Source organism: Musca domestica, unplaced genomic scaffold (genome assembly GCF_030504385.1).
Source record: "Musca domestica strain aabys unplaced genomic scaffold, Musca_domestica.polishedcontigs.V.1.1 141, whole genome shotgun sequence".
Taxonomy (NCBI): Eukaryota; Metazoa; Arthropoda; class Insecta; order Diptera; family Muscidae; genus Musca; species Musca domestica.
The window spans coordinates 641,515-666,849 of NW_026712194.1; the positions used below are offsets into that span (position 1 = coordinate 641,515).

General features: G+C 38.0%; 2 protein-coding genes across 2 annotated transcripts in view; both read right to left on the bottom strand.

Annotated features, from left to right (window-relative positions):
* Positions 1-3,940: 3,940 nt before the first annotated feature.
* On the bottom strand, positions 3,941-6,789 carry LOC131801144 (5-hydroxytryptamine receptor 1-like). The gene is made up of 4 exons (XM_059119251.1): positions 6,687-6,789; positions 5,599-6,110; positions 5,099-5,512; positions 3,941-5,029 (listed from the first exon to the last, which is right to left on the bottom strand). Exons 2-4 carry the CDS (start codon positions 6,064-6,066, stop codon positions 3,941-3,943), a joined length of 1,971 nt encoding a protein of 656 aa, XP_058975234.1. The 5' UTR covers positions 6,067-6,110; positions 6,687-6,789.
* An 8,091-nt stretch (positions 6,790-14,880) lies between these two features.
* LOC101887233 (uncharacterized) overlaps positions 14,881-25,335 on the bottom strand; it is a 39,947-nt gene continuing 29,492 nt past the window's right edge. Inside the window, exons 3-10 of the mRNA XM_059119279.1 lie at positions 19,709-19,794; positions 19,411-19,642; positions 19,146-19,339; positions 18,839-19,083; positions 18,517-18,750; positions 17,605-17,738; positions 16,914-17,051; positions 14,881-15,575 (exon numbers count right to left, since the gene is read on the bottom strand). Coding sequence (XP_058975262.1) covers positions 15,383-15,575; positions 16,914-17,051; positions 17,605-17,738; positions 18,517-18,750; positions 18,839-19,083; positions 19,146-19,339; positions 19,411-19,642; positions 19,709-19,794 — 1,456 coding nt within the window. The 3' untranslated portion in view covers positions 14,881-15,382. The remainder of the gene's footprint in view (positions 15,576-16,913; positions 17,052-17,604; positions 17,739-18,516; positions 18,751-18,838; positions 19,084-19,145; positions 19,340-19,410; positions 19,643-19,708; positions 19,795-25,335) is intronic.

Here is a 25,335-nt window from a genome sequence, read left to right on the forward strand (position 1 = left end):
ACTTGGTACATCGTATTATTAGTATCAAAATTAGATCGAGTTCGAAGATGGGCAATATGGGTCCACTCCTTCTGGCACCTCCCCACAACAGGTCAACATTTAAAAAAAATATTTTACTGCACAGAAAGAGAAAGGATCATCCAAATTTGCTCCAACTATGCAAATCCTAATACTTGTATCAGTGCTAGGTTAGGAGCGATATTGGACGATATCGAACCACTCCATCAAGTACCTCCCCCACAAAGGGTCAAAATTTTGAATATCCATGTAGCTCATAAAACGGGAAATTATCATCCGATTCCATTCAGACTTAGTTAATCTCATTTTTTCCATCAATGTGTTAAAAAGACTTGAATATTTCTTCTGGTACCTTCCCCGCATTGGGTTCAAGATTTTGAAAAACAAACGCTCAAAGCAAACGAAATAAGCATCCAACTCTCTTCAAATTTCACATACTCTCTCTCTCTCTTCTAAGATCTGTTGCGAAGATGATATATATCTGCGAACCCCTTCTGGTACCTCACCCACTAAGTGTCACAATTTTCAGAACAAGTCAACTTGCTATATCTGAATATTTCTCTCAAGAAGAAATCTGATATGAATATGGAATTTATGATTTCGCATAAAATTAGATTTAAATATTCGATTTACTTGTAATTTTGCCCATATATCATATTTATTTAGATCCGATACGAAATGGACAATATTGGTCCATTTCATCGGAACCTACTCCATAGAGTGTCAAAAATTTGAATAATTATAACTGAAGTCAAAATATATTTAAATAATCGAACATTGGCTGGGGGTATACATCTGAAAGCAGGGCCGACTGATACTTTTTAACTTATTTTTAAGATAATTCGACTCTTTGCTCTCCCATGGCTTCCAACATCTATCTCAACTTTAGCTAACACATTATAAAGTAAAAAAAACGAAACCATGCTATTCAAATATTTATTTAAGATAACTGCATTTATAACTTTTGCAAATAAATTCGACTTGCAGAAGTCAGCTGTAATAAACACAGACGACACACACACACAAACAATTTGTCAGCAATTCAAATGTTTTGTTTCGTTTCTTTGACAATAGCTGTAAAATATGCACTCGCAGTGCCCACCACATGTGTGTTCGTTTGTGCGTGTGCGAGTCTTTCCACTTGGCGTTTGGAAGTAACCAGATATTACGAACAACAATATTTACTGACAAGTGTATTGTAAAAAAGTATCCACATTTACACACACACATACACAGACGATGGAGAGAAACATTTTCATTCGTACGCTTGCAGATACTTCGATTGGAGCAGATAAAAACCACACAGAAAATATCAAATTCAAATGTGTCTGTTTGTGTACATGTGTGTGTGAATTGCTTACTTTTACAGTTGTTAAGTGTATGCCGAAAAATATGCTATAGATTTGTCATATATTTTCCACAGCAGATTTAGAAAAACAAATATGAACTCCATTCTTCATTCCATTTGGAGCTGCTGCTGCTGCTGCTGTTGATCTAAGATAATAAAATATGAATTTACAACTTGGAATGGAAGACAGACAGAAAAAAAACTAGAAAATAAGCAACAGAAATACACAGTGCGAGAGGGAGCGTAGAAGTTCAAAAATGTAACGAGACACAAACAAAACCCCCCGTCACAAGTGAGACAGTTTTGAAATTGAATGTACAATGTCAAGAATATTTATGAAAATTAGAAATTGAATAATACAGGTTATGAGAGTGATAGGTCTATGGAAAACTCCTTAATTAAGTTTTATATCCAGGAATATAATGTTTTATGCATGAACTGCAACACAAATTTTGGTGGCCACAAATCCGTATAAAATGCCTACTTTTATTCTCAGTGTAAAAACGCTTAACATTGAAGCCAAATGGGAAGGCAGCAGAAACAAGTCCACTTTATTTACAAGTTCTGGTATGACAGCAACAAAGAAAATCGCAAAACAATAATAAAAGTTGAAACCAAATATGACCCCCCACTCCCCTTGTTACAACGCTTGATTGCCATAAAATTGTTTATTAAAGTTTGTCTCTACTCTGCTGAGTTTGCATATTTGGAGCTGTGCTTTCTTCGGTCCAATTTATCTGTGATATTGTAGCAATAAAATCCTGATAGGTTCTTTTTCCTCTACTCTCCATTGGCGGCTAGCTCTGTCATTGCCATAGGGGATGTTTGGGTGGTGCTGGTGCTGGCGGTGTCGATGTCGGTGATAATCATTGAATATTGATTAAATTATAATGGAAATAAAATCGCTTTGATAAAAGTTAATCACACATTTAATGATTTCTGCTCATATTTATGAGATATCAATGATTGATTGTATAATTAATAAAACATTACTTTTGTCTGAGAGCCAGAGCCCAACAGCCAGACTAGCATGCCAGACAGCGTTGTGACGTAAACGTTGTTAAGTTGAGTGCAAATGTTGTTAAGTTAATTGTTTATTGATAATTACAAAAAAAAAAAAAAAAAACATGTTTCCAATCGACACGGATGGAAATTTTCTTGTTGAATTTGTGTCACCTAAGAGGGTGGGGAAGCTTATGCAAATTTCGTCATCCCACCTCGAAATATGCCTATGTAGAATGAAAGCCATAAGAAATACAGGTTGAGATGAAAAAACTGCAACCAACTTCAGACTGCTGTCATTTCTCAGCCACTCGTCCGACAGTTGTTAAAATTATTTCAGGCACAGCTCATTATATTATTTACAAGCGTACAAAAGCATTTTGATGAGAATTTTCCAGAAAAAAAGTTATTCGTGATGGAATTCAAGCGTGATTTCTTTACATTTGGCTGGAAAACCAAAAGTGGCTATCGTTAGAGCACTCCAGCATTTAAATGTGAATAAGTCTTTTGTGTCTCGTACCACCGCTCGTTACCGTGATACTGGTAGCCTAGCCCGAAGTCAATTAAGTGGACGGAAGAAAACAGAAACTTCAGCAGAAATGGTCCGAAAAGTAAAATAGTGACTCGATCGATGACCCACGTCGCAGTGGCAGTAGTCGAAAAATGGCTCGTGAGCTGAACATATCGCAATATTCCATTCGGCAAATATTGAAAAATGAGCTTACCCCGAGATCATTGAAATTCCAAAAAGGCAAGAACTTACATCGCAACAGAAAAAAATAGACTCAAAAGAGCTAAAGAGTTTCTTCACTTGGCCGAAAGTGGTGAACTGCCGAAGAGGTCAGCTGAAAATGTGCACCTTCGGTTGCCCACCAGAACCGCAGAGCAACATTCGGGCAGAGTGTGCCAAAGGTGACCAATTCGAACAAATCTGAACTTAGTCTATGCTATTTCCGACATTGTTTGTTTTCATTCAAAAAAAAAAAAAAAAAAATAAATTTAATAATTATGGCGTTTGACTTTTTTGCAGTTTTTTATCTCACCCTGTATAAACAACATGTCAACCTTCGCACTCTTTTCTGGAAATTCATAATTATTTTTACTAGAAATAGTGCCTGCAATTGTCCTTCAAACATTTATGGGTGGAGACCCATAACCAAGATGTCAAGTTTGGCAGAGTTTGGGAAAACGAGCGAAAAAGTCCCACTGCAACATTTAAATTGGATCCTAAGGCTCGTCATTTATTCGGTTACCAGGAATTCTGTCATTACAACAATGACGTCATTACTTTTAAAAAAATAAAGGTCATGAATGCATTTACTTCAAATGTGACTCTGACAGTGACTCGGTATCTCTTTATTAAAACGATACCAAGCCCAATATGCCTCTAAGGTAACCCACCATGAAATTATCTATCATTGACATGCAATCTAAATACCTCCGGTGTTATTTCCCAAGAAATTCGTTTGCTTCATTTAGTTGTATTTTTTAGGATTGTATTTTGCAAAGAACTGCCATTAGAATATTTCCATTTCATAATTTCAGATGTGACCCTGCATCCCTTCCCTTCTCCTACTGCGATGAGGTGGAGACCAATGATGCCGGATATATTGTATAGATCCGATGATTGTAACCATTGAAATCTCCATTGTCATCTTCATCCAACTCTTCGCTGCAATCAACACCCTCATCCTTGTCGTTGCTGAAAATGACCTCCGGATCATTCTGGGTATTGTCCTGCTTGTTGCCACTCGTTTCATTCGCTATTTGTAAGGAGGGGGATTTTTGTTGCGGCTGATGCGTCCTCTTTAACTGCTGCGGCTGTTGGCATTGCCAGGTGGCGCGTAGGAAACCCGAACAACCGCAAAAGTTCTCGCAACAACTCAGGGCAAAGTGTGGTTCTTCGGCATCGGATACCGTTGCACATTCAGCATCACTGGTTGCCCTTCCATTGCTGTGACAACACCAACAACCGCCCAGCCACGAACAATCTGTGCACAGCAGAGCTGAGGTCTTTGCCTTCAAACGCAAGACATATTGTATGGTCTCCGTGAGGAAGGTATAGAACAAAGGATTCAGCACCGAACTGGCCAAGTTCAGAACACCAAATACAAAATAGATTATCCAATCCCTGGGCTTGCCATAGGAGCCATACATGCGCATCAGGAGGAAGATCCAGGCGGGCAGACGTAGGAAAACAAACACCGCCATCATCAACAGGATAATGGTGAACATCCTCAAATGTCGGGCTTCTCGGGAGTTGCGTGTGCCACTGATGTTGGTTGGGGGTTGAGCAGCTTCAGGAGCTTTACCTGGAGTCTTTGTGCCTCCCATGGCAGCCGTTAAGCTACTTGGCATGGTGCTGGAACTGTGGCCAAGTCTACAACTACAGCTTTGACACTGCGGCTGGGAACTGTTGCCGGAATTGGCAGATGCTGCCGCCTGTTGGGAAATCTGTAATTTCATGCGTTGTTGCTGTTGTAGCTGTTTGGCCCTTCTGAGTTTCAATTTGGAACGCTTCGACATATTCTTGGTGATGGTGACACTGTGACGACGTTTCCATAACTTGCGAGCTATAATCGTATTAAACCAAAAGAATGCCCCGATGCAGGGTATGAAGATGATGACAAAGACAATTGCATAGTACAGCGTAACGTTATCCTGCAATGAGAGGGGGAGGGGGGGAAGGAGGATAACGCATTATCGTTCATGCTTTGTCCACAAACATACCTGGTCCGAGACACACATGTCGACAAGTCTCTGTTCCCGCACCAGTGTATACGAGAGATTCTCCTGCGAGGCCTCCTCTTCCCAGGGTGTTTTAGTTGTTGTTACAGCATTGTTTGTGACACCTGGACTTGCCAAGTGACGATTCGCATCACCAGTCGGGTGCTCCTCCGTTAAAATGTACACCGGCATTATGTCGTAGATGTTGAACACCGGACAGGCAATGCCAATCGACGCCAGCCAAATGCAGACCATGCCGACAATACAGGCTATGGCACTGGGCTGCCAGAAGCCAATTACCCCTCGCATAACCGCATAGTAGCGGTCCACAGCTATGCCCACCAGAGTCATGCTGCTGGCCAGAATCGCCACCGTTGTGGCAAAGGGCACGAAGCTGCACATCAGTGAGCCCAAACTCTGCAATGGAAAACAATTAAAAGTTCGACTCCCTGCTCGCCGTCAGCTTCCACTGCCTTTGATGTGGCATGCAACCATCGACTTACCCAAATCTGAACGTACTCCACCATGAACTGTGACAAATAGGCTGTGCTTAGGAAGACCGTGTTCATCAAGTCACTCAGCGCCAACGATATCAGACAGGCACGAAAGAATGGCCTAATTTTCCGCCGAAAGTTAACCACCAGGGTGCTGACATTGCCAACGATGGATATGGTGCACAGGATGCACACGGTGGCAATGAAGAACTTCTTCTGGCCACTCGTCAATGAAGTCAGGTCGCTGTCCAATATACCGGGATATTGGGCTTGGGTGTACTCGTTGCTGTTGTGATCCACCTGGTCGCTATTCTCGGCACTGCTATCACCCCCATTGGTGCTGGTGTTGTTGGCTGCGTCCCCCTCTTGCGTGAAAATGCCAGAACTGTTGGGAAAATGGCTTTCATTGTCGTCAGATGCAGTTGTGTTGCGCAGTACCTTCTGGATTTCCGTTAAGTATATGCCGGAAAAGGCCATCAATGTGAGTTGAATTTTCTCCTAATTGTTGTTGTCGATAAATTCTGCAAGAAGATGAATTTTCATGGTAACAAAATATCGATTGGCAACAAAGGTGCCCACTGTAAAGGACAATTTTGGTTATCTGATTAAAAATATTTAAGGAGGATGATGTTTTTTCCCCTTCTCTCTCTCTCTTCTACAAATTCCAACTTCCCAAGCAAACCATGGCTCGCTTGGGAATTTTGTATATATACAATCGAAAGTGTATAAGCGTGGCATGTTTTGATCGATGTTTGTTATATTACGAAGTGCGACGTTTTCCCAATGGCTGAACTTTGAACATATGTTTTATAATTTTGCTGAGAACACTTCGTTGATGATTCTTGGAACAAATTTCTTTACGGAATTTCAATATTTTCTCCTTTATGATATGCTTTCAGTAGATTCGCACTTATCGTTTTGGTGTTTTCAAGTGGTTACACTTGTTCTGGCGAAACATATGTAACATATGCTTTACATTGGAATAATTCTCATTCCTAAAAGTAGGCACCAATTGACAGAGAGACAATGTGTTCTATGTCCCAATAAACCGTCACATTGTGAGCGTTTGCTGGAGTAGATCGATTGTTAATACCTACCGTTTGTCGTCGATGTTTATCAAACTGCTGCCACTTGTGCACTGAATCCAACGAGTTCTGTGCACCGAGGAGGCTACACTCCAATTCACCTGTTGGCTTTGGCAGCCATCCAATCGGCTTGTCATCGTTTCGCCAGAGGAGGTCTTTATCATGTTATCAGTTCGATGATGATTGGTATCTGTGGCGATAATGCGTCATTTCCGAAATGTTTAGTCAATTATGCAGCTGAAAGTGTCTCGGTGTGAGTGAGTGTGTGTGTGTGAGCGCGCGGAGCTATCATTAGACAATTAAAAATGTGGCTGGTTGGAAATAAAAAAAATTAATTTATTGACAATAAAATATCCTTTATCAATTTCAGGGACGAAAATGTGACAATGGGGGGTAAATTGTCCACACAAAATGAAAGAAAGAAAGAAAATGGAAAACTTGGCCACGAGAAGGGTCTCTTAATTTATTGAACATTTTTTCCTCAACACCAACATTAATTACCCCCAATTTTTAGCTATTCCAAGTATTGGCAAATTATTCTGTTTGCTCAGTGGCAAATTCAGTTCTGTGGGTTTAGCCGAAGTCTTATCAGCGTTTAATGTTTTTCACGTCGATTTCCCTTGGAGCTATTTTTTCGGACGTCATAGAAGTGGGCATAACAATCATGTCAGTAATTGTTTTTGATCTGTTTACGAATGATTTATTGGACATTTGACACTGATGTGAAGGGGTCCCCTGAAGGGGCGAGTGAGCGGAATTTTACTGCTTTGGCTTATCTCTCGCCACGAGTCGATTCGATTCGACTCGACTCGCTGCACATGTTATGGCGCATGGATAATTGAATATTTGCCAGAATAATGCGATTTGCGTATTACATTTCCAGCGAAATATTTCACTCATCGTTCCACGGAATGGAAATCGAGTCATGTAGTCATTTGCCAACAATTCATAGCATAATTACAGGCGCTGACACATTTCACTGTTTAATTGCTGCAGCTAAAATGGCAATTCGGCTTTAATTGTCTTATTAGGCATTAGGAAGGCTTAATTATTATGTCGATTACCCGAAAGCCATATGGGTGTATGTGCATGCATGAGTGTGTGTATGGGAGTGTGCGTACGTATGCATGACTCTGACGTTATGTTTGTCGATTGAACTCATTGTCTATTATTTGATGATTGCAAAAACAGCCGCTTATTTTTAGGCAACAAAAACTCCCGTTTTTGTGCAGCAGTTTTTGTTACAAAATTAGAAAATAAACTAATTTTTCCCAACACGAAATTGTTAATTTAAAATGTTGGGATGATGCACAACAACAAATTATCACGAAGGATTTTCCAAAAAAAAAAAAAAACAACACAAACAAAAAACAAATGTCATTTGCAGGGCTCAAATTACGAGGGAAATGTGGAAAGTGTTGCCTTTTTTTCACTACGAAACTTAAGACAAGTGCAACAAAATATTTTTGCTAAGAGTGAATTATTGTTTTTAAATATAAATAGTTTTCGTGTCTTCAGTGACCTGGAAATTTGATTGGAAAATGTGTAGCTTTGACGAAATTTTTTGATGTTCGTGTTTTTATGCCGCTTTTATACATTGATACGGCCTAAACGTGCTTCATCGATATAAAGGTTTTAGACCCTAGGCCTCTGTGGACCAAATTTGGAGTCGATCTAGCGATGTCCGTCCATGGGTCTGTCTGTCTGTTTGCTGGTGCGAACGAAGGGAGTATCCGATTTGGTCCAAACTTGGTACATCTCCTTCCTTCCCCACAGAAAATTATTTGTCTCACAGAACAAGAAAGGATCATCCGATTTTGTTCAACCTTTGCAAATCCTAATATTTCTATCTGTTTTAGGTTAGGTTAGGACAATATAGACCTAATTCTTCTAGTACCTTCCTCACAAATGGTCAAAATTTCGAATAATCTCAATGCTTATAAAATGTGCGTCTTAAAATTACGAATATCTCTATATTTCTAACAACTCTATGTCTGGTATGTATATGGGATAGGTCAGATAACTCCTTCTGGTACCTCCCACACAACGGGTCAAAATTTTGAATACTTATATCTCTTATGAAACACGAAATAACCTAATTCTTTTCAAATTTTACAAATCTATGTATTTTTTCTTACACAAGATCTGGTGTGGTGGTGCGATGTATCGGCTCATACTTCTGGTACCTCTCCTACAATGGGTCAAAATTATTAATATCCATGAAGCTCATAAAACGCAAAATAAGAATCCGATTTTTTTTTAACTCGCCACATGGTCTGATGTGGAGATGGGATATATCGGTCTACTCCTTCTGCTACCTCCCCCATGTGTAAAAATTTTGAATAATAATAAATCTAACATCGTCAGAAATAAGCACCCGATTCTCTTTCAATTTCGCACATCTCAATATTTTTATTAACGCAAGATCTGGTGTGAAGATGACACAGGTATTGGTCCATACCTCCTGTACCCCCGCCCCCCACAAAGGGTTACAATATTCAATATCTTTATCTCTTATAACTTGGGAAACAAGTCTACGATTCATATCAAACTAGGTATATCTAAATATTTCCCTCAGCCAGAGATCTGATGTAAATATGGAATTTATCGTGACACACCTTCTCGTATCTCCCACAAAAGTTTAACATTTTGATTAAAAATTGTTATCATAATAATTGTTCGACTTTCTTTCTTCAGAACTACCCCAACAAAGGGTCCACGGTCACTTTTGGCATATTTTGAGACCTATATTTAAATTTCATGCATTTACATTTTTGTCCTCATATCATTACGTTTTATACGATATTTTATACATGGATTTAAAGACATTTCTTTTGAGTTCTGAAATTCGATGTTAAGAAGAAACCTCCCTTGGAATGTTTACAAAAGCCGTATCAAGATGGAATATTGTCCCCTTTCTTAAAAGGTATAAACTTAGAAGACGCCGATGTTCCTTCCCTTCCAATATCAGTTCTTCTCCGGCAAGCTATCTTATGTGTTGTCCAGTTGGGCTTTCCTCTATCCTATTATATGCCGAGTAATAATTTTCTTTCCCCCATCTCGTATGTATTTTGTTTAAAACATTTCCCAAAAAAAAAAAAAACACACAAATGCCTACCCCAATACGTATCCATATAAAGGGCGTTGTGTTTAGTTCGTTGCGACTTTCAGTTGTACTGTCTGGCCGGTCGATGTGTCGGTTGTTGTCGGCTGTTGTGTTTGGTACGGCCATCACAATTAACATCATTTCAACGACGAGCGACATCGGTGAGCGGCGAAGCAAGAACAAGGTATAACGGGTTTTATTTTTAATATCATTTGACTTTTTCAAAACTGCCGTTTCGAATAAAGGACATTATGGGAATTTACTCTTTGCGAAAAAAGAACCCATTTGTGTGCGTGTGTATGTGTTCCTGTGTGTTAAAGTACTGTTTATACGGTGATTGATCCTTTTTGTGTTGATGTTTTGTGAGGGTGATATGCATGGGTGTTCAAACATGTTTGTGTGTGTGTCCGAGTGTGTGTGGAATGAAACCATTTGTCAAAGTTTTCCACATTCGAATTTGTTTGCTGCAACAAACGAGACAAATTCATTCCTCATTAATCAACAACAGTTTCGAGTTCTCGTCGCCTCCACAGTGGTTAGGTGTTTGACCGCGACTACAACATAGACCTGGTTCTATTTAATTTGTTTAAATTGTATCTGTCGGCTGTTGCAGTTGATAAATGGGCGAATAATTGCTGAAAATCCATTAAAGTGTAAAATATTTCAAGTGCGGTTACAGATAATTTGGAGGGGAAGGATTTAAAGAGATCGCCTCGAATAAGTAGAGGTGGGAGACCACAAGGATTGCTAGGTAGGTAGATGAATAATTTGTAAATGACAAGATAAAGGGGCCTTTTTTTTGTCCTATGAAAATAAGAAACTAATAATATTTTCTTTTTAATCTTTTCTATTTATTTCACATTTATTTCTTTTATAAATCTTTTAATTTCCCTTTTCCATAGCACAAGAACTAAGCCCCTGCTTACGATTTATTTTCATTACAGTCGTTTTTATTGTTTTCCATAATGAATTAAATTTTATAATTTTTATATTTTATATAGTTTTTTTAGTATATGGCATGTCTTTTGTATAATAATAGTAATAATAGTGTTAATGTTTTTATAGTACATTTCATAGATTACTATCTAAATTGGACAGTGGGTTATAAATATGGTATTACCTTTGTTTATTTATATGAATGTATACAAAAGCCGATGAAGACCTCGGCTAATATTTTTCGAAGTAAACTTGGTTTGGAATTTAGCAATGTTTCATGTAAAAATGTAATATATTCCTGGAGCAGAAATTTAGTTGTATCAGTATTAAGGAAATGATTTTCAATGTTCCTAAATGATGATGTTCCAATTATCGAAAAGACAGATAATAAATTAACTTCTAGGAAGTGAAGTGAAATTTGTGAATAACCTTGTCAGAACACAACTTTCAACAAGTTTGTCGAAGAACATGGATTTCAAAATTGGCGACCGGAATGAGTATATTGTAGGCAATGATTGAATCACTTTAGAACCTTCGAAAATGGAAAATATTAAAGTACCGACCTTCTTAAAAACTATAAAATTTTAGCCTTGATTTTGAATATTTTCCCCGAATTAACAAAATTTCAGTGCACTGTGTATATGGAATTCCGTTTTTTGGTGCCTATTAACGACAAAAGTCGGGAATTTTTTATATACAGGGTGAGATGAAAAAACTGCAATCAACTTCAGACTGCTGTCATTTCTAAGCCACTCGTCCAACAGCTGTTCAAAATATTCCAGTGACAGTTCATTATATTGCTTACAAGCGTATAAATCATTTTGGTGAGAATTTTTCAGAAAAAAAGGTATTCGTGATGGATTTCAAGCGTGATAGTGTGATTTCTCTGTATTTGGCCGGGAAACCACAAGTGGCTATCGTTACAGCACTCCAGCATTTAAATGTGAATAAATCTTTTTGTCTCATACCATTGCTCGTTACCGTGATACTGGTAGCGTAGCCCGACGTCAAGGAAGTGGACGGAAGAAAACAGCAACATCAGCAGAAATAGTTCGAAAAGTAAAGAAGCGACTTGATCGACCGCGTCGCTGTGACCGAAAAATGTGAGCTGAACATATCACAATATTTTATTCGAAAAATATTGAAAAATGAGCTCAGGGTAAAGCAATTGAAATTCCAAAAATTGCAAGAACTTACACCGCAACGGAAAGAAAATAGACCCAAAATAGCTAAAGAGTTGCTTCGCTTTGCCGAAAGTGGTGAACTTGGTTGGCCGAATTTGGTTTTCTCCGATGAGAAAATATTCGTTGTTCAGCAATTTGTAAACAAACAAATTGATCGTGTTTACTTGCCTAAGAGGTCAGCTTACCCGGATTGGGCTCCGGATACCAATCCGTTGGACTATCGTGTCTGGTGTATTTTGTAAAGCAAGGCTGGCACTAAAAAATACCAATGTGCCGCTCACCTCAAGCAAGCGCTTCGCCGGGAATGGCCCAAAATTCCGCAGAGCAACATTCGGACAGCTTGTTTCGGTTTCATTGGCCGATTGAAGGCCACAATTTGTGCTAAAGGTGACCATTTCCAGCAAATCTAAACTAATTCGAAAATTTTATGTTATTTCCGATCTTTTTTGCTTTCATTTAACAAAATTTATGGCGTTCGACGTTGTTGCAGTTTTTTTTATCTCATCCTGTATATTACCCCAGTAATGGCAAATTGTCTCTTGCGGAATGAGCGACCGGGTGCTGTGGAGCGTACTTTGGGAGTTACGTCATAATCTTTAATGGGTGATGTTTGCAAATGTCATCTGAGTATCGCATCAAATTCCTGAACCCATTGCTTGACGCCCACAACGTTTCGAAGCCTGTAAAATGGACAGGTCAGCAAAGGTGAATTATACAGGCCAATATATTTTTTGTTGATCATGAACCAATGTTTTGCTGTATTATAAGTCTAGACCAGAACAGGCAAGTCTGGTCTTGTTTGAAAATCCATGTTCCTAAAATAACCTATGTATGTGTGCGAGCCAGATGTACATTGAATTTCCCTGTAATCCAAGGTTGGATGATAATTATTTTGAAATTTCACACTAAAAAGTCATATCGAGGTCAGTACTTCTAGGGGTCCATAGACTATATATTATCGTATATCGTAGCTCCTATTTATGAATTACTCGATTTGAATCATCCCAAACCCAATATGGCTTTTATATCCTGCCAATGACTGTGACAAATCCAATACAAATTGCTAGCATTAGTTGAAACCAAACGAAAAACGCTATATCTTATCTCATCCTTGAGAAAGTTTAAGCATCATTTGAAATCTGTAAAAATCGACTTCGTATAAAATATCAATGATAAATTCCATAATTTCCGATTTTAAATCAGTTTGATTCATATAAATGTTGTTGTTCTATGTGTGTGGTATGTAAGTGTATATTTTTTTGTTGTTGTATTTAATTTATTTGATTTTCAATGTATGTGTGTTCCATTATTCATTTTAGCTATTAGTTCATAGTTAGTTGTAGTTAATTAATTATTTTTTAAATATTTCCCTTTGAGGGAAAAAATGAAAAAAAGAAGAGAATGAAGCTGCATGTTTATTGTCATATTTTATTTGTTTAATTTTTTTGCTTTATTTCATATTAATTATAAATATTTACTTTATTGTTAAAGTTATGTAGCAATTTCTCTGCTCCTCCTCTGCTTCTTCTTCATTTATTGAAATTACGGTAGGTAGGTAAATAGGTAGAATAGTTGGTTTTTCTCTTTTTTAATTTTATTTTTTCATAGTTTTTGTTGTTGTTGTGGTTTTAACAACAACCACATCAATACTTATATAATATGCGAGTGTAGAAAAAAAAAAGACTGAAGATAAAAGCTATTTAAAAAATAATAATAATTTACATAAGAAAAATAATGAATTGCCCATGGTAAATTTTCCAAACAAAATGGAAGTGACAATAACTGGAGGGGGTGAAAGGGGAAGAATAAATTCAGTGAGAAAAAAATAAATGAAAATACAAAATTTATACGCAAATGGAAGACAATAAGGCAAATTTTTTAATGGTGAGTCTATTCGAATATGCAACACCCATTGATACCTAGTTCTACCCAATTTCTTAAAAATTATCCAATTGGCTAATGGAAAATTGTTGGCTTGGGAAATTTCTAACGTATTCGTTCCCCTTTTTTTATCACTCCTATTTTGTAATATTGAATCTGGGCAATTCATCGTATCGAACTACACTTATATTTACAAATATATATAGGTTCGGGCGAAATAAAAAATGTACAAATATTAAAGACATTGAAATCTTAAACAAAAATAAAAATTGAAGTCTGCTGTGTGACAGGTCTAACTAATATTCGAGGCAGCATACAATAAACGTTAACTTTCTGATTGTTGATGTCTGCAGAAACAGATAAATTATTTTTATATTTATCAGCAGGAAGAGATTTTGTTTTTTAACCGATGGAGGCTTGGCCAGAAGCTTCCCTTAACGGTTCTGCCGAACGTGGAAAAAATAACGTTTGCTTACTGGTGTCATCGGTAGAAATTAGAGAAATAGTATTAGTTATTGTACCGGACCAGTTAACAACAATTGCAGGCGCTAAGAATTGAGAAGCTATAGGTTTTATAAGATTGCATTTCGACCGAAGCATTTCCATGCAACAATTTCAATAGTTTTATAATTAGTAGAGGGTGGGATGTCCTAGCCAAAAGATTTGGCAGCATTGTGTGGCTGTGCCACAGCTGGTGAATTTAAACGGATCAAATCATCACCGGGTACAAAGACTGAGGATTTCTTTCGTTTCGGAGATCCATCTAGGAATTGAAAAATTATTAAACTTTTTTCGAAATTGTGAAGCTTTAAAAAAGCTTCGTCGAAAACCTTCTTCAAAGCTGCTAATTCAATTTTAGACTCCTTGAAATGAGTATAAAAGTTAATTTCTAAGGGCCTACAATCAACATATGCCCAACGTAAACCATATTTTTCACGATCAGTAAGAACATCAAAATGGCGGCCATTAAGACCTGCACATTTTAAATGTTCATGATTATCGGATAGCCAACATGTTTGCGAAATATATTTTTGTTTTTATCCTCTTTAATTAAGGCTTCAAGAAATATGTGAGACATCAAGAAAAAGCTAAGGCCTGAATTTGCCTCCCTGAGGCCTCATTGGATTTCCCTTGTGTTCAATTTTCGTGGTGAAAAACTTAGACCTCCTACGCTCGATTTTAGGTAGACCTGTAAATCTTAAATCCAAATCATATTTAATTTTTTTGCTTTCTTTTTCGTTTTTCATTTTTTCTCCCTCTTAACATAACTTATTGCTGCAAAATTAAAAGCTACTTGTTTTCCATAGATATTCTAAAACATTACAAAAACAAATCTCCTACAACTAAAACATTTAATTTAAAATTAGTTGTTGTAAAAATATTCATTTGATTTTTCGTTGCTTATTTATCAAATATCTGGTTTTTCTTTTTCTTTTTTTTTGTTTTGTTGTGTGTTTCTTTTTTTGATTAGCAAATGGCAATGGCGTTTTCTTTCCTTGCTACTGTAATTTAGTTTAGAGTAGATCATAGCTTGTTTTGTAATTGTGTTTCGCTTCTTTTTTTGGAATTCTTTTTGTGTTGGCTTTCTTATAGTTTAAAACTTAATTTAAATAGTAGGTCGATTGATCTCTTGATTCGGCGCCCAGCACTTCCTCGGGGCACTGGTGATGCATTTTCACTTTAAGAGATTGATAGGGTAGCGGCTTGCCTTCGCTCAGATTGGCCGTCACATAGATTAGATAGGATTCACCGGGTGTTAGATTGAAAATGGTGTCGGTTTCCAAAAGTGGTGGGCTGCGAATTGAAAAATGAAGCAAAAAAAAAAAATTAAATGTTTTTTGTTAATAATTGGCGGGTAAACTGTACAAATAACAAACACACATCAGGTGTCGACCATGTGATAGACTGCGGGGCCGACCATGTGATAGACTTAAACATTACAATACAGGGTGAGATGAAAATGATGCTGTCTTTTCTAAGCCACTCATCCGACAGGTGTTCAAATTACTACAGTGATAGCTCATTATATTGTTTACAAGCGTTCGAAAGCATTTTGGTGAGAATTTTCTAGAAATAAGTTATTCTTAATGGAATTCAAGCGTGATAGTGTGATTTCTTTATATTTGGCTGTAGAACCACAAGTGGCTATCGTTACAGTACTCCAGCATTTAAATGTGAATAAATCTTTTGTGTCTCGTACCATCGCTCGTTATCGTGATACTGGTACCGTAGCCCGACGTCAAGGAAGTGGGCTGAAGAAAACAGCAACATCAGCCGAAATGGTTCGAAAAGTAAAGAAGCGACTTGATCGAGACCCGCGTGAGAAAACATTCGTTGTCCAGAATTTTGTAAACAAACGAAATTAAGTAAGCTGAAAATGTGCTCCTTTGGTTGGCCACCAGAACTTAAGCGCCAACCATGGTGATGGTGTTGGCCGCCATAACAGCCGATGGTCGCTCTCCGCTCATATTAATCGAGCTTGGCATCAGAATAAATGCCGAATATTATCGCGAAAATATTCTGGAGGGTGTGTACCTTGGACATTCCAACAGGACTCGGCACCATCGCACTCAGCACGCGCCAACCAAAATGAGGTTCCTCGCTTCATTTCCAGCTCAGAATGGCCACCAAAATCTCTGGATACCAATCCGTTGAACTATTGTTTCTGGAGTATTTTGGAAAGCAAGGTTGGCACTAAAAAATACCAAAGTGTCGATCACCTCAAATAAGCGCTTCGCCGGGAATGGGCCAAAATGCCGCAGAGCAACATTCAGGCAGCATGTGACGGTTTCTTTGGCCAAAGGTGACCAATTCGAACAAATCTAAACTTATTCAAAAATTTGATGTTATTTCCGAAATTTTTGCTTTCATTCAATAAAAATTAAAAAAAAAGTAAACATTCTGGCCTTTGGTTTTGTTGCAGTTTTTTTTATTTCAACCTGTATTACTGGAAAAGTACCCAGACAAACTTATTATTTATTTTATTATTTTCAAAAGAATGTTATTTTTGCCTTGTTTATGGCCAGACATTTAGTTTTTATCTCCCACATTTCTTTGGCAAATATACGATTACAATTGTATGTGTGTGTGTTTGCGTTAATCTAGAGAATCTTTGGATATTTATATACTCACTTTTTAGCTTTTTTGGGGCATTTTATTGAATGAAACTGCGGATGCTGCACTACACGCTTGCCAAAATCCATGCAATAATTTGTATAATCGATGGAGCTGCGATTGCGTTGCGGCAAATTGAACACAATTATGCAGTAACTGCTCCAGTGAACCGGCCCAAAACACACCGCAATATCGCGAAATGCACCAACACCAACAGCACCGTGATGTATTGCATTATAAAGGCCCAAGGCACACATATAGACACCCACACACATGTACGCAGTTGAATGTCGATGTAACACAACGGCCAGCCAGAATCCCAACATTGTTTAGCGATAGCGGGGAGGAGAGTATTCGAGGAAGTGGAGAGGACATCATCCAATTTTCATAAATTCCATATTTTCATTGTGTGGGTGGGTGTGAGTGCGAGTGTGTGTGTGTGCACAGGTCATATGCCACGCAACAGCATCGAGAACAAGTTCCAATGGGGTCAGCAGGTTGTTGTCCACAGTTTTTAATAATGAAACAATAAATAATAGCAACAACAAAAAAACAACAACAAGAATCAATATTTGTTTATTTGATTTAACGTTGATTTTGTTTGGATTGTTGTAAAAACTGTGTCGTTCCCAAAACAAAACGAAACAAAACACAACCAAAGCAAAAACAAGAAAAATTGAATTAAACGAAAATGCTGTTGTTTGCTCACCTGAGTGTTCGAATTTCTGGCGAACTGTACCAGGCAATTTTGGTGGAGTGACATTTTGTTCGTACCTCAAAAACGGTTATGTTTTCGGGCAATTCGGGCAGTTGACTAAAAACGCGATTGGTTGTTACGGCCAGCTACAAAAAAGAAGAGGAAAAAGTACAAAAAAAAAATAACGATAATTAATTTTAAAATACTAAAAAGACAAACAATTATTTTGATACGGTTGTATGGTTTGTCAAAGCAGATTATACAAAAAACTCAATTTAGGACACTATTCAAAACAAATTGATTTTCAAAATGTGTGATATGAAGTGGGTATTTTGCAAGAGGTGGTGTGATTGAATAGATGATAGAAATTTAACGAAAAAAAATAACGAATATTTTTTGGGAGTCGAATCTAGGCAGTATCAATGGAAATGTATAAAAATCGGTCAACTTTTTATTATCAACATTTAATATGGTCTATTACCAGAGACCAATTTCTGGAAGTTTTAAAAAAATCTATAATTCAATACTGAAATGAGAAAGAGTTTTAACGACTTTTGGTTAGGGATTTTTTGCCACCCTCTTTTTAGTGATCTAATAAGGAAAGCAGTAACATCTGTACCCAGAAATGAAATATCACAGCTAATTGGCAGACCCTTAAAATCAACTTATGGACCAAAAAGAAGTTGGCAGATATGCTGATCTTTTTACTTTTTTATAGCGCCATAAGTCGCACTTTTTCCAATAAAACTATAAGATTATTTCAGGATCTGGAACTAAGCTACTGGCCTTGCTTTCTCACACAACGAACATATGATAAAAGGAAACCACCTTCTTTTAGTTTTCTACAACCATGGTCCCTAGGTGCAATTTTGTCTACAAGTTCTCTTCCATTGAATACTTCTTCAAATTTCATATTACTCTTACCCCAATTTTATTGGCGCGAAGAACTTCGTCATCATTGCTGGGCTTGAAACGGATCATGTAGCGCCCCGCTTCTCGTATCGAGGAGAGATCAATGTAAGTTGGCCGGTAAATGTTGCTGATATTTCCAATGACTTTGCGTTGTTTCAAAATCTTGGCATCGACTTCACTGCCGCCACAGGGTAAGACCAGATAGCGCAATGACGTCTGGGAATCGGGCGTGGGAAGAGGAGGGACCTTGAAACAAAGAGAAATAATTTTTTTTTTAATTTTATAGACCTCCTTCTGGCATTCGAGCTCGTAAATACTGAGATATTCTGGTTACCTTAAAACTAAACACTTGCACCCCATGTAAACCTGATATCTTAACAATACTTAGGGAGTTGGCCTTCAACAAGGCCGGATGAGTTCTGTTGAAATGAATGGTTGATGAGGCTATGTGGAAGGTGAGATTCTGGCGTTTGGTGTGAATGCCAAACACATCCAAAAAGTATTCGTAATTGGGCGCCAAGCCTCTGATAAGCTGATGGGTACGACTGCCGGTGCAAATGACATTTGTGGTGTGGGGATCTGGAAAGTATAAAATTTCCTATGAAGAAACGCTAACAAATCTAGACATGATTTTTACCTACCGATTTTCTTGGCCCTCTCAGCTGGCCTGGACAATATCGATTCTATGGTTAGGGGTTGTTGACAAACTCCCATTGAATTTCTACGATTTGCCGAGGGCGATGTCAAAAACTCATCAACTGCCTGACAGAAATCTTTATGGGCATTTCTCGTGCTGACCACCAGACAATACTGGACTGCATGCGAATCAAACTTGCTGGAATAGACGAAAACGTATCACTTAACACTTTTCTGCGAAATTATCGTTGTCACCAGTCCATTACCCACCTCTTGTCCCATTTGACAATCATTTGGCGTTTTCGTATTCGATTTTGACTTCGTATGGTAATGCGATGTGTCCGATTCAATAGCGGCCAATTGGCCTGCGGGTGCAAACCAATGGCCTCGATTTTCACCGAACCCCTGTGACGGGCCTGCACAAAAATATCATACTGGCCACGAAGGGCACAAGTCAGGGTTATCGAATGTTGGGCATTTTTGCTGGAACGCAGCAGATTTACTAAAATGAATTAGGAATTAGAGAATTGCATTCGATCGATTTGTGACAGGACATATCGGGACTTACTCGTCTGATTAAAGTACAGTTTGCGTGCCACAATTTGTGAGAAATTTATATTTAAGGGCGTCGATGTATTCAAATGCAGTACAAATCTGAAATGAAATAAAAAACAAACAAGAATTATTTATGAAAAAAGAGTTTCGTAAGCAAATAATCTAGTTACGGAAGAAATGGTTCGTAATAAAAGTGGAGAAGGCTGAAAAAAACGAAACAAGAAAATGCTTTCCAACTGGAAATTATGCTTATCAAAAGTACGTCCTTTGGTCGTTTTGTTTTTTAGTTCAGTGGTCAGAATGTGCTTAATGAAAGCCAAAAAATGAGAAAAAAAAAATAAAAAAATAATAAATAAATAAAACACCCGACAAACTAAAAGCAGAGTGCCAGAAAACCCAGCACCGAAACGTAAATATTTTTTCCAGCTTTTTGCCCTAGAATGTATTTATTCTAGCTGAAATTAAAGCCAATTAACTTTAAGATTTTTTTATAACCGCCCTCTCTCCCTTCTCTACGCTTTTGCTTCGTGGCCCTTGGCTGGCATCAATTCATGTTTTTGGGGCTAACAAATGCCAATTTTAATTAGGTTGGCCATAGAGAAGGCATCCAGCAGGTTAGCTTTATTAAAATTAATAGAGGCGATTTCTTCTACAATTTTCAAGTTAATGAAATGGACGACCTATGGAATTAAGAAAATGAATAAAAACTGAACAACAGAAATTATTAAAAGGGAGTTAGGGGGTGCGTATACGTATTGCCGTTCCATGTAGTTCACATAATGCGTATACGCTCCAAATGGACGGGATAACAATACGATCTTGCTCAAAGTAACATAGACCATTAAGCAATGTTTTATACAAAACTTTCAAAGATTTGCCTTAATAAGCCACGCGATATTTGTGGATTCAGTTCGGATTAAAAAAAATCAAAACTCATTGACTAACGACGGCGTCAAATGAATCGCAAAGCATTTTAGTCCCTGGGTAATAGGTGTTTAAACCCGAAAAGAAGAAGTTAAAAGTATCAGTTGGTTTTACCGACAGCTGTATACCCTCAGCCAATATTCGGTGATTTAAATATATTTTAACTTGCGTCATAAATATTCAAACTGCTGACCCTTCATAGGAGAGGCTCCGAAGGGGTGAGCCAATATTTTCCATTTCGTATCTGACATAGGTCTGATAAAAATTACTTAAAAACATTTTGTCCCTTTGGAGTGGTGACCAGAAGAAGTGGTCCAATATTGTCCATCTTCACAACACATCTTGTGTTTATGGAAATATTGAAATATACCAAATATGAATGGAATTGGATCTTAATTTTGCTTTTTATGAGCTTCATGGATATTCTAAATTTTGACTCTTTGTGGGAGTGTTAAAGGGAGGTACCATAAGGAGTGGACCAATAGATCCCATCTTCACACTAGACCTTGGGTTAATAAAAATGTTGAGATGTGTGTAATTTGAGGAGAACCGGATGTTTTTTCGGAATTTATGATCGTTTCGGTTATTTAAAACTTTGACCCTTTGCGAGGGAGGTACCAGAAGGAATGCTCCGATCTCTACCAACTTTACAACATATCTTGTGTTAATGGAAATATTGAGATGTACCAAGTCTGAATGGAATCGAATGTTAATTTCTCTAGATATGAGCTTCGTGGGTATTCAAAATGTTGACCCGTTTGTGGGGGAGGTAACAGATGGAATGGTCCGACATAATCCATCTTCACACCTGACTTGGGTTAATAAAAATATTGTGATGTGTGTCATTTGAAGGCAATCAGACACTTACATTACATTTTATAAGAGCTATAATTATTTAAAATGTTGACCCTTTGTGGGGGAGGTACTGGATGGAATGGACCGATATTGTCCATTTTCGCACCTGACCTAACACTCACGATAATATTAGGATTTGCAAAGTTGGAGTAAAATTGAATAATCCTTTCTCATTCTGTGCAGTAAATGAAAATGTTGACATTTTGTGGGGTAGGTACCAGAAGGAGTGGACCGATATTGCCCATCTCCGAATTCGATCTAAGTTTGACAATAATATTACGATGTACCAAGTTTGGATTAAATCGGGTACTCCCTTCGAGAGTTATCGTGCGCACCAGCCAGCAGCCAGACAGACAGACGGACATCGCTAGATCGACTCGAAATGTCCTGAAATGGATTTGGTCCAAAGAGACCTAGGCTATAACGTTTTGGCCGTATCAAATGATATAAATGATGAGGAACGTTTTGGCCGTATCAAATGATATATACCCTCTGTAGCCATATGGCTTAGGGTATAAAAAAACGTCCAATAGCAAATATTATACCTTTGGCGAAGGTGTTCATCCTATGCATCTCTATTATGATTTAATGCCTCGTCTGGCGATTTAGGTCCCCTTTAGATTGCATAATTTCTTTCCTTGTTTGTCATCCATATTCGAAGATTCAAAATTGACGATGACATACAATTAATGACTTTCGGTGGATATGATTTGTAAAAGATTTACAACCACATGTTTGTATTTTGCATAGATGATTTAAAGCGTTTTGCAACAACAACAATAATAACAACCGCCATAATCATGCTCAGCCAACAATGGAGCGTTTCATTGCTAACGCCATTATCGACGTCGTTGTCATAATTTCAATCTGAACGGCGGAACTGAGCGACAGCTATCCGTAAATAAATTGAAATTGTTGTGAATGTATGCGTGAGTGTGACTGTGTGTGTGTGTAATTGTTTTTTGCACAATCAATGCATAATAAAACAAACACCAACGCGAAAACTGTCATGGAACACAATTTCTTCTTTACAAATAACATAAATATTACAAAATTGTGATAATGTTGGCGGGGGACAGACATGAGAAGGGGGCGGGAGAGAGAGAGAGAGAGGGGGGTAGATAGATAGACAAACAAAACAATGCCATTATCGACAACATTTCGCCATCCTTGCAGAGACGAGACAATTGCTCGTACAACAACAAATCAAAGGGGACATTTGTGTGGGCAAAGACGAATGATGTATTTTGAGGGGGCAGGACAATGAGGCTTGGGAGAGCAGAACAACAAAATAAAGACGTTACAAAACGGAAATAGTGAGCCATAAAAATTATCTTCTAAGATGACGGGCGACACTTTACAATTTCAACTCTCCGCACTGCCAACAACAACTACAACATCACAGATGACACAACAATGAAAAACTACCAGTTACAACAATGACAACAGTGTCGACAACATTGAATTGTTTATTGTGTTGCCTTACATAACGACTTACACAGGCCAACAAAGCCACGCGCCACACACATACGCCCATGTACTCTGTATCCGCAAATATCCTGCTAACAGTTTTAGGAATGACTCAGTCATGAGATTTTGCCGAGTGGGAAGTATGCTGTTTATCTTCCAAGACAAATACCAGCAGTTCTCCCCTTGCCTACCTCGCTCCACGCCCCGGCCCGAAGCGAGTCAATTTATAGTTGCATTTCTCGCAGAGGCAGAGGTTGGTGGCTGTAGCAGTGACAGTGACAAAATTGCCAGACGCATTTAACGCTCAAGACTGCAATCGTTTTAACGTCCTGCCAGAGGACTGAGAGTCAGACAGACATAAGCAGCATGTCCATCCATTTAATGAGCTGATTTATAAGCCAACAACTGAATTATGGCTGTCTAATGGTAATGCTTGCAATAATGGCCAAAGTGTCTGCCAAAATAATAAAAAGAGAACTGCTTGGCTTCTTTGGGAGGATAGTTCACAGATATGAGGAGCTGAGATCTTGAAGAAAGATGAATGGATAATGCCGAGATTGCTAGGCGCATTCTGGACGTTTTATTTGTAATTCGTGAATTACCTTTTGTAACTCAAGAATTTTCCACCCCCAGAGAATATTGGCTTAACTAGCCTGAATACAAACTTTCGAAATAAGTTAAATCAGGAGGCACTTGGCCCTACTCCGAAACATTGATTTACAATAAACATTTTCTGCGAAGGTGGTTTCTACTCCTATAGAAACCAATATGCCAAATAAGGGCCAAATCGATAGAAATATGTTGCCAAGACCCTGGAAATAGTTGAAATCAGGGGATACCTTCAAATGAGGGTTATACCAAAACGTGGGTCTATATTGATATTTTTTGCAAGGTTGTCTTCTTCTTGCTATGAACTCAAATTACCAAGATTTTCTGATTTTAGTATGAAAACTATGTCTAAAATATATTTATGGGGGCTATCCAAAACGTGGACCTAAATGACCCAAATTTTGTTTAAATGATTCTGCGAATTCTTATGTGTGGTTGAGGGTTAAGTTTGTCCTGAGATGTTGATTTCCTAACCGAATACTATCACCTCCACTTGAAATTTCCCACCCCAGATCATAATCTAAAAGTTGTCGGGCCAAAAGTAGTATTTTGTCCGACCCTTTATAGGCCTTGATTCTAATATTGCAATTGAAATATTTGGAATTATAAATACAATTCTAGAATTATAAATTAAACTTTACAAATTACAATAGAAATATTTAAAAATTCTTAAAAATATCGACGTGGCTAAGAAAGATAGGAATCATTAGCGCTTGTCCCCTAGAACTCCTTTAGGGGACAATACGGCGAAAGGCAGCTCCTGAATAGTCCAACTTTTGTTATATTCATACAAAATAAAGAACCGCCATGTATGTATGTATGTATTGGCGACCGGGAAAATTGTCCTCCATCTCATTTCGGGTTCCCTCTCCGCTTTGACCTCTCCCATGGCTCAAAGTGCCATTTAAATGCGACTATCTTTTTTGCTGTTGTGTCTAAACAGAGGATTATAATTTCCATATCAAATCCGCATGGCTATTATTCTTCATTGTATATTTACGTTTTTGTTCATAAAATAAATGCGGTGAAACATTACCGCAATTGTGGTGATGGTCTCTGGGAATAAAACGACGGAGAGAAGATGATGAAGAAGAAGAAAAAATGGAAGAGCACAAAAAGTTACAATGTTTTGTCCCGTGCCCGGGGAAGAGCAAAAGGGTGTAAACCTAAATGGATTTAATTAAATTGTTGCCATAGGCTACCAAGGATGTGTAAGGACGATAGTCACCATTCGAGCTAAACCCACTTCATTTTCCTATTCCCATTGCGGTATGGAAGAACGAGCTCATAATAAATGTCTTCTAGAGATGTGAGTGCTGAGACGGATATTTTAAAGTTTCAGGACAGTGGGTATTACTTCAATACTCCAGACACAATAGTCAAACGGATTGGTATCCGGAGATTTTGGTGGCCATTGTGCCCTGAAAATGAAGCGAAAAACCCCAGTTTGTAACCATTCTTTGGTGGGTCGTGCTGAGTGCGGACTCAGCACCAAGTCCTGTTGGAATATCCAAGGTCTGCGGCCAAAATGTTTTCGTGCTTTAATAAACCCTCCAGAATATTTTCGCGATAATATTTATGCTGATGCCACGGTCGATTAATACGAGTGGAAAGCGACCATCGACGGTTTTGGCGGCCCACACCATCACTATGGCCGGCGCTTGAGTTCTGGTGGCCAACCGAAGGTGCACATTTTCAGCTGACCTCTTTGGCAAGTAAACCCAAGCGGATCATTTTGTTCGTTTACAAACTGCTGGACAACGAATGTTTTCTCATCGGAGA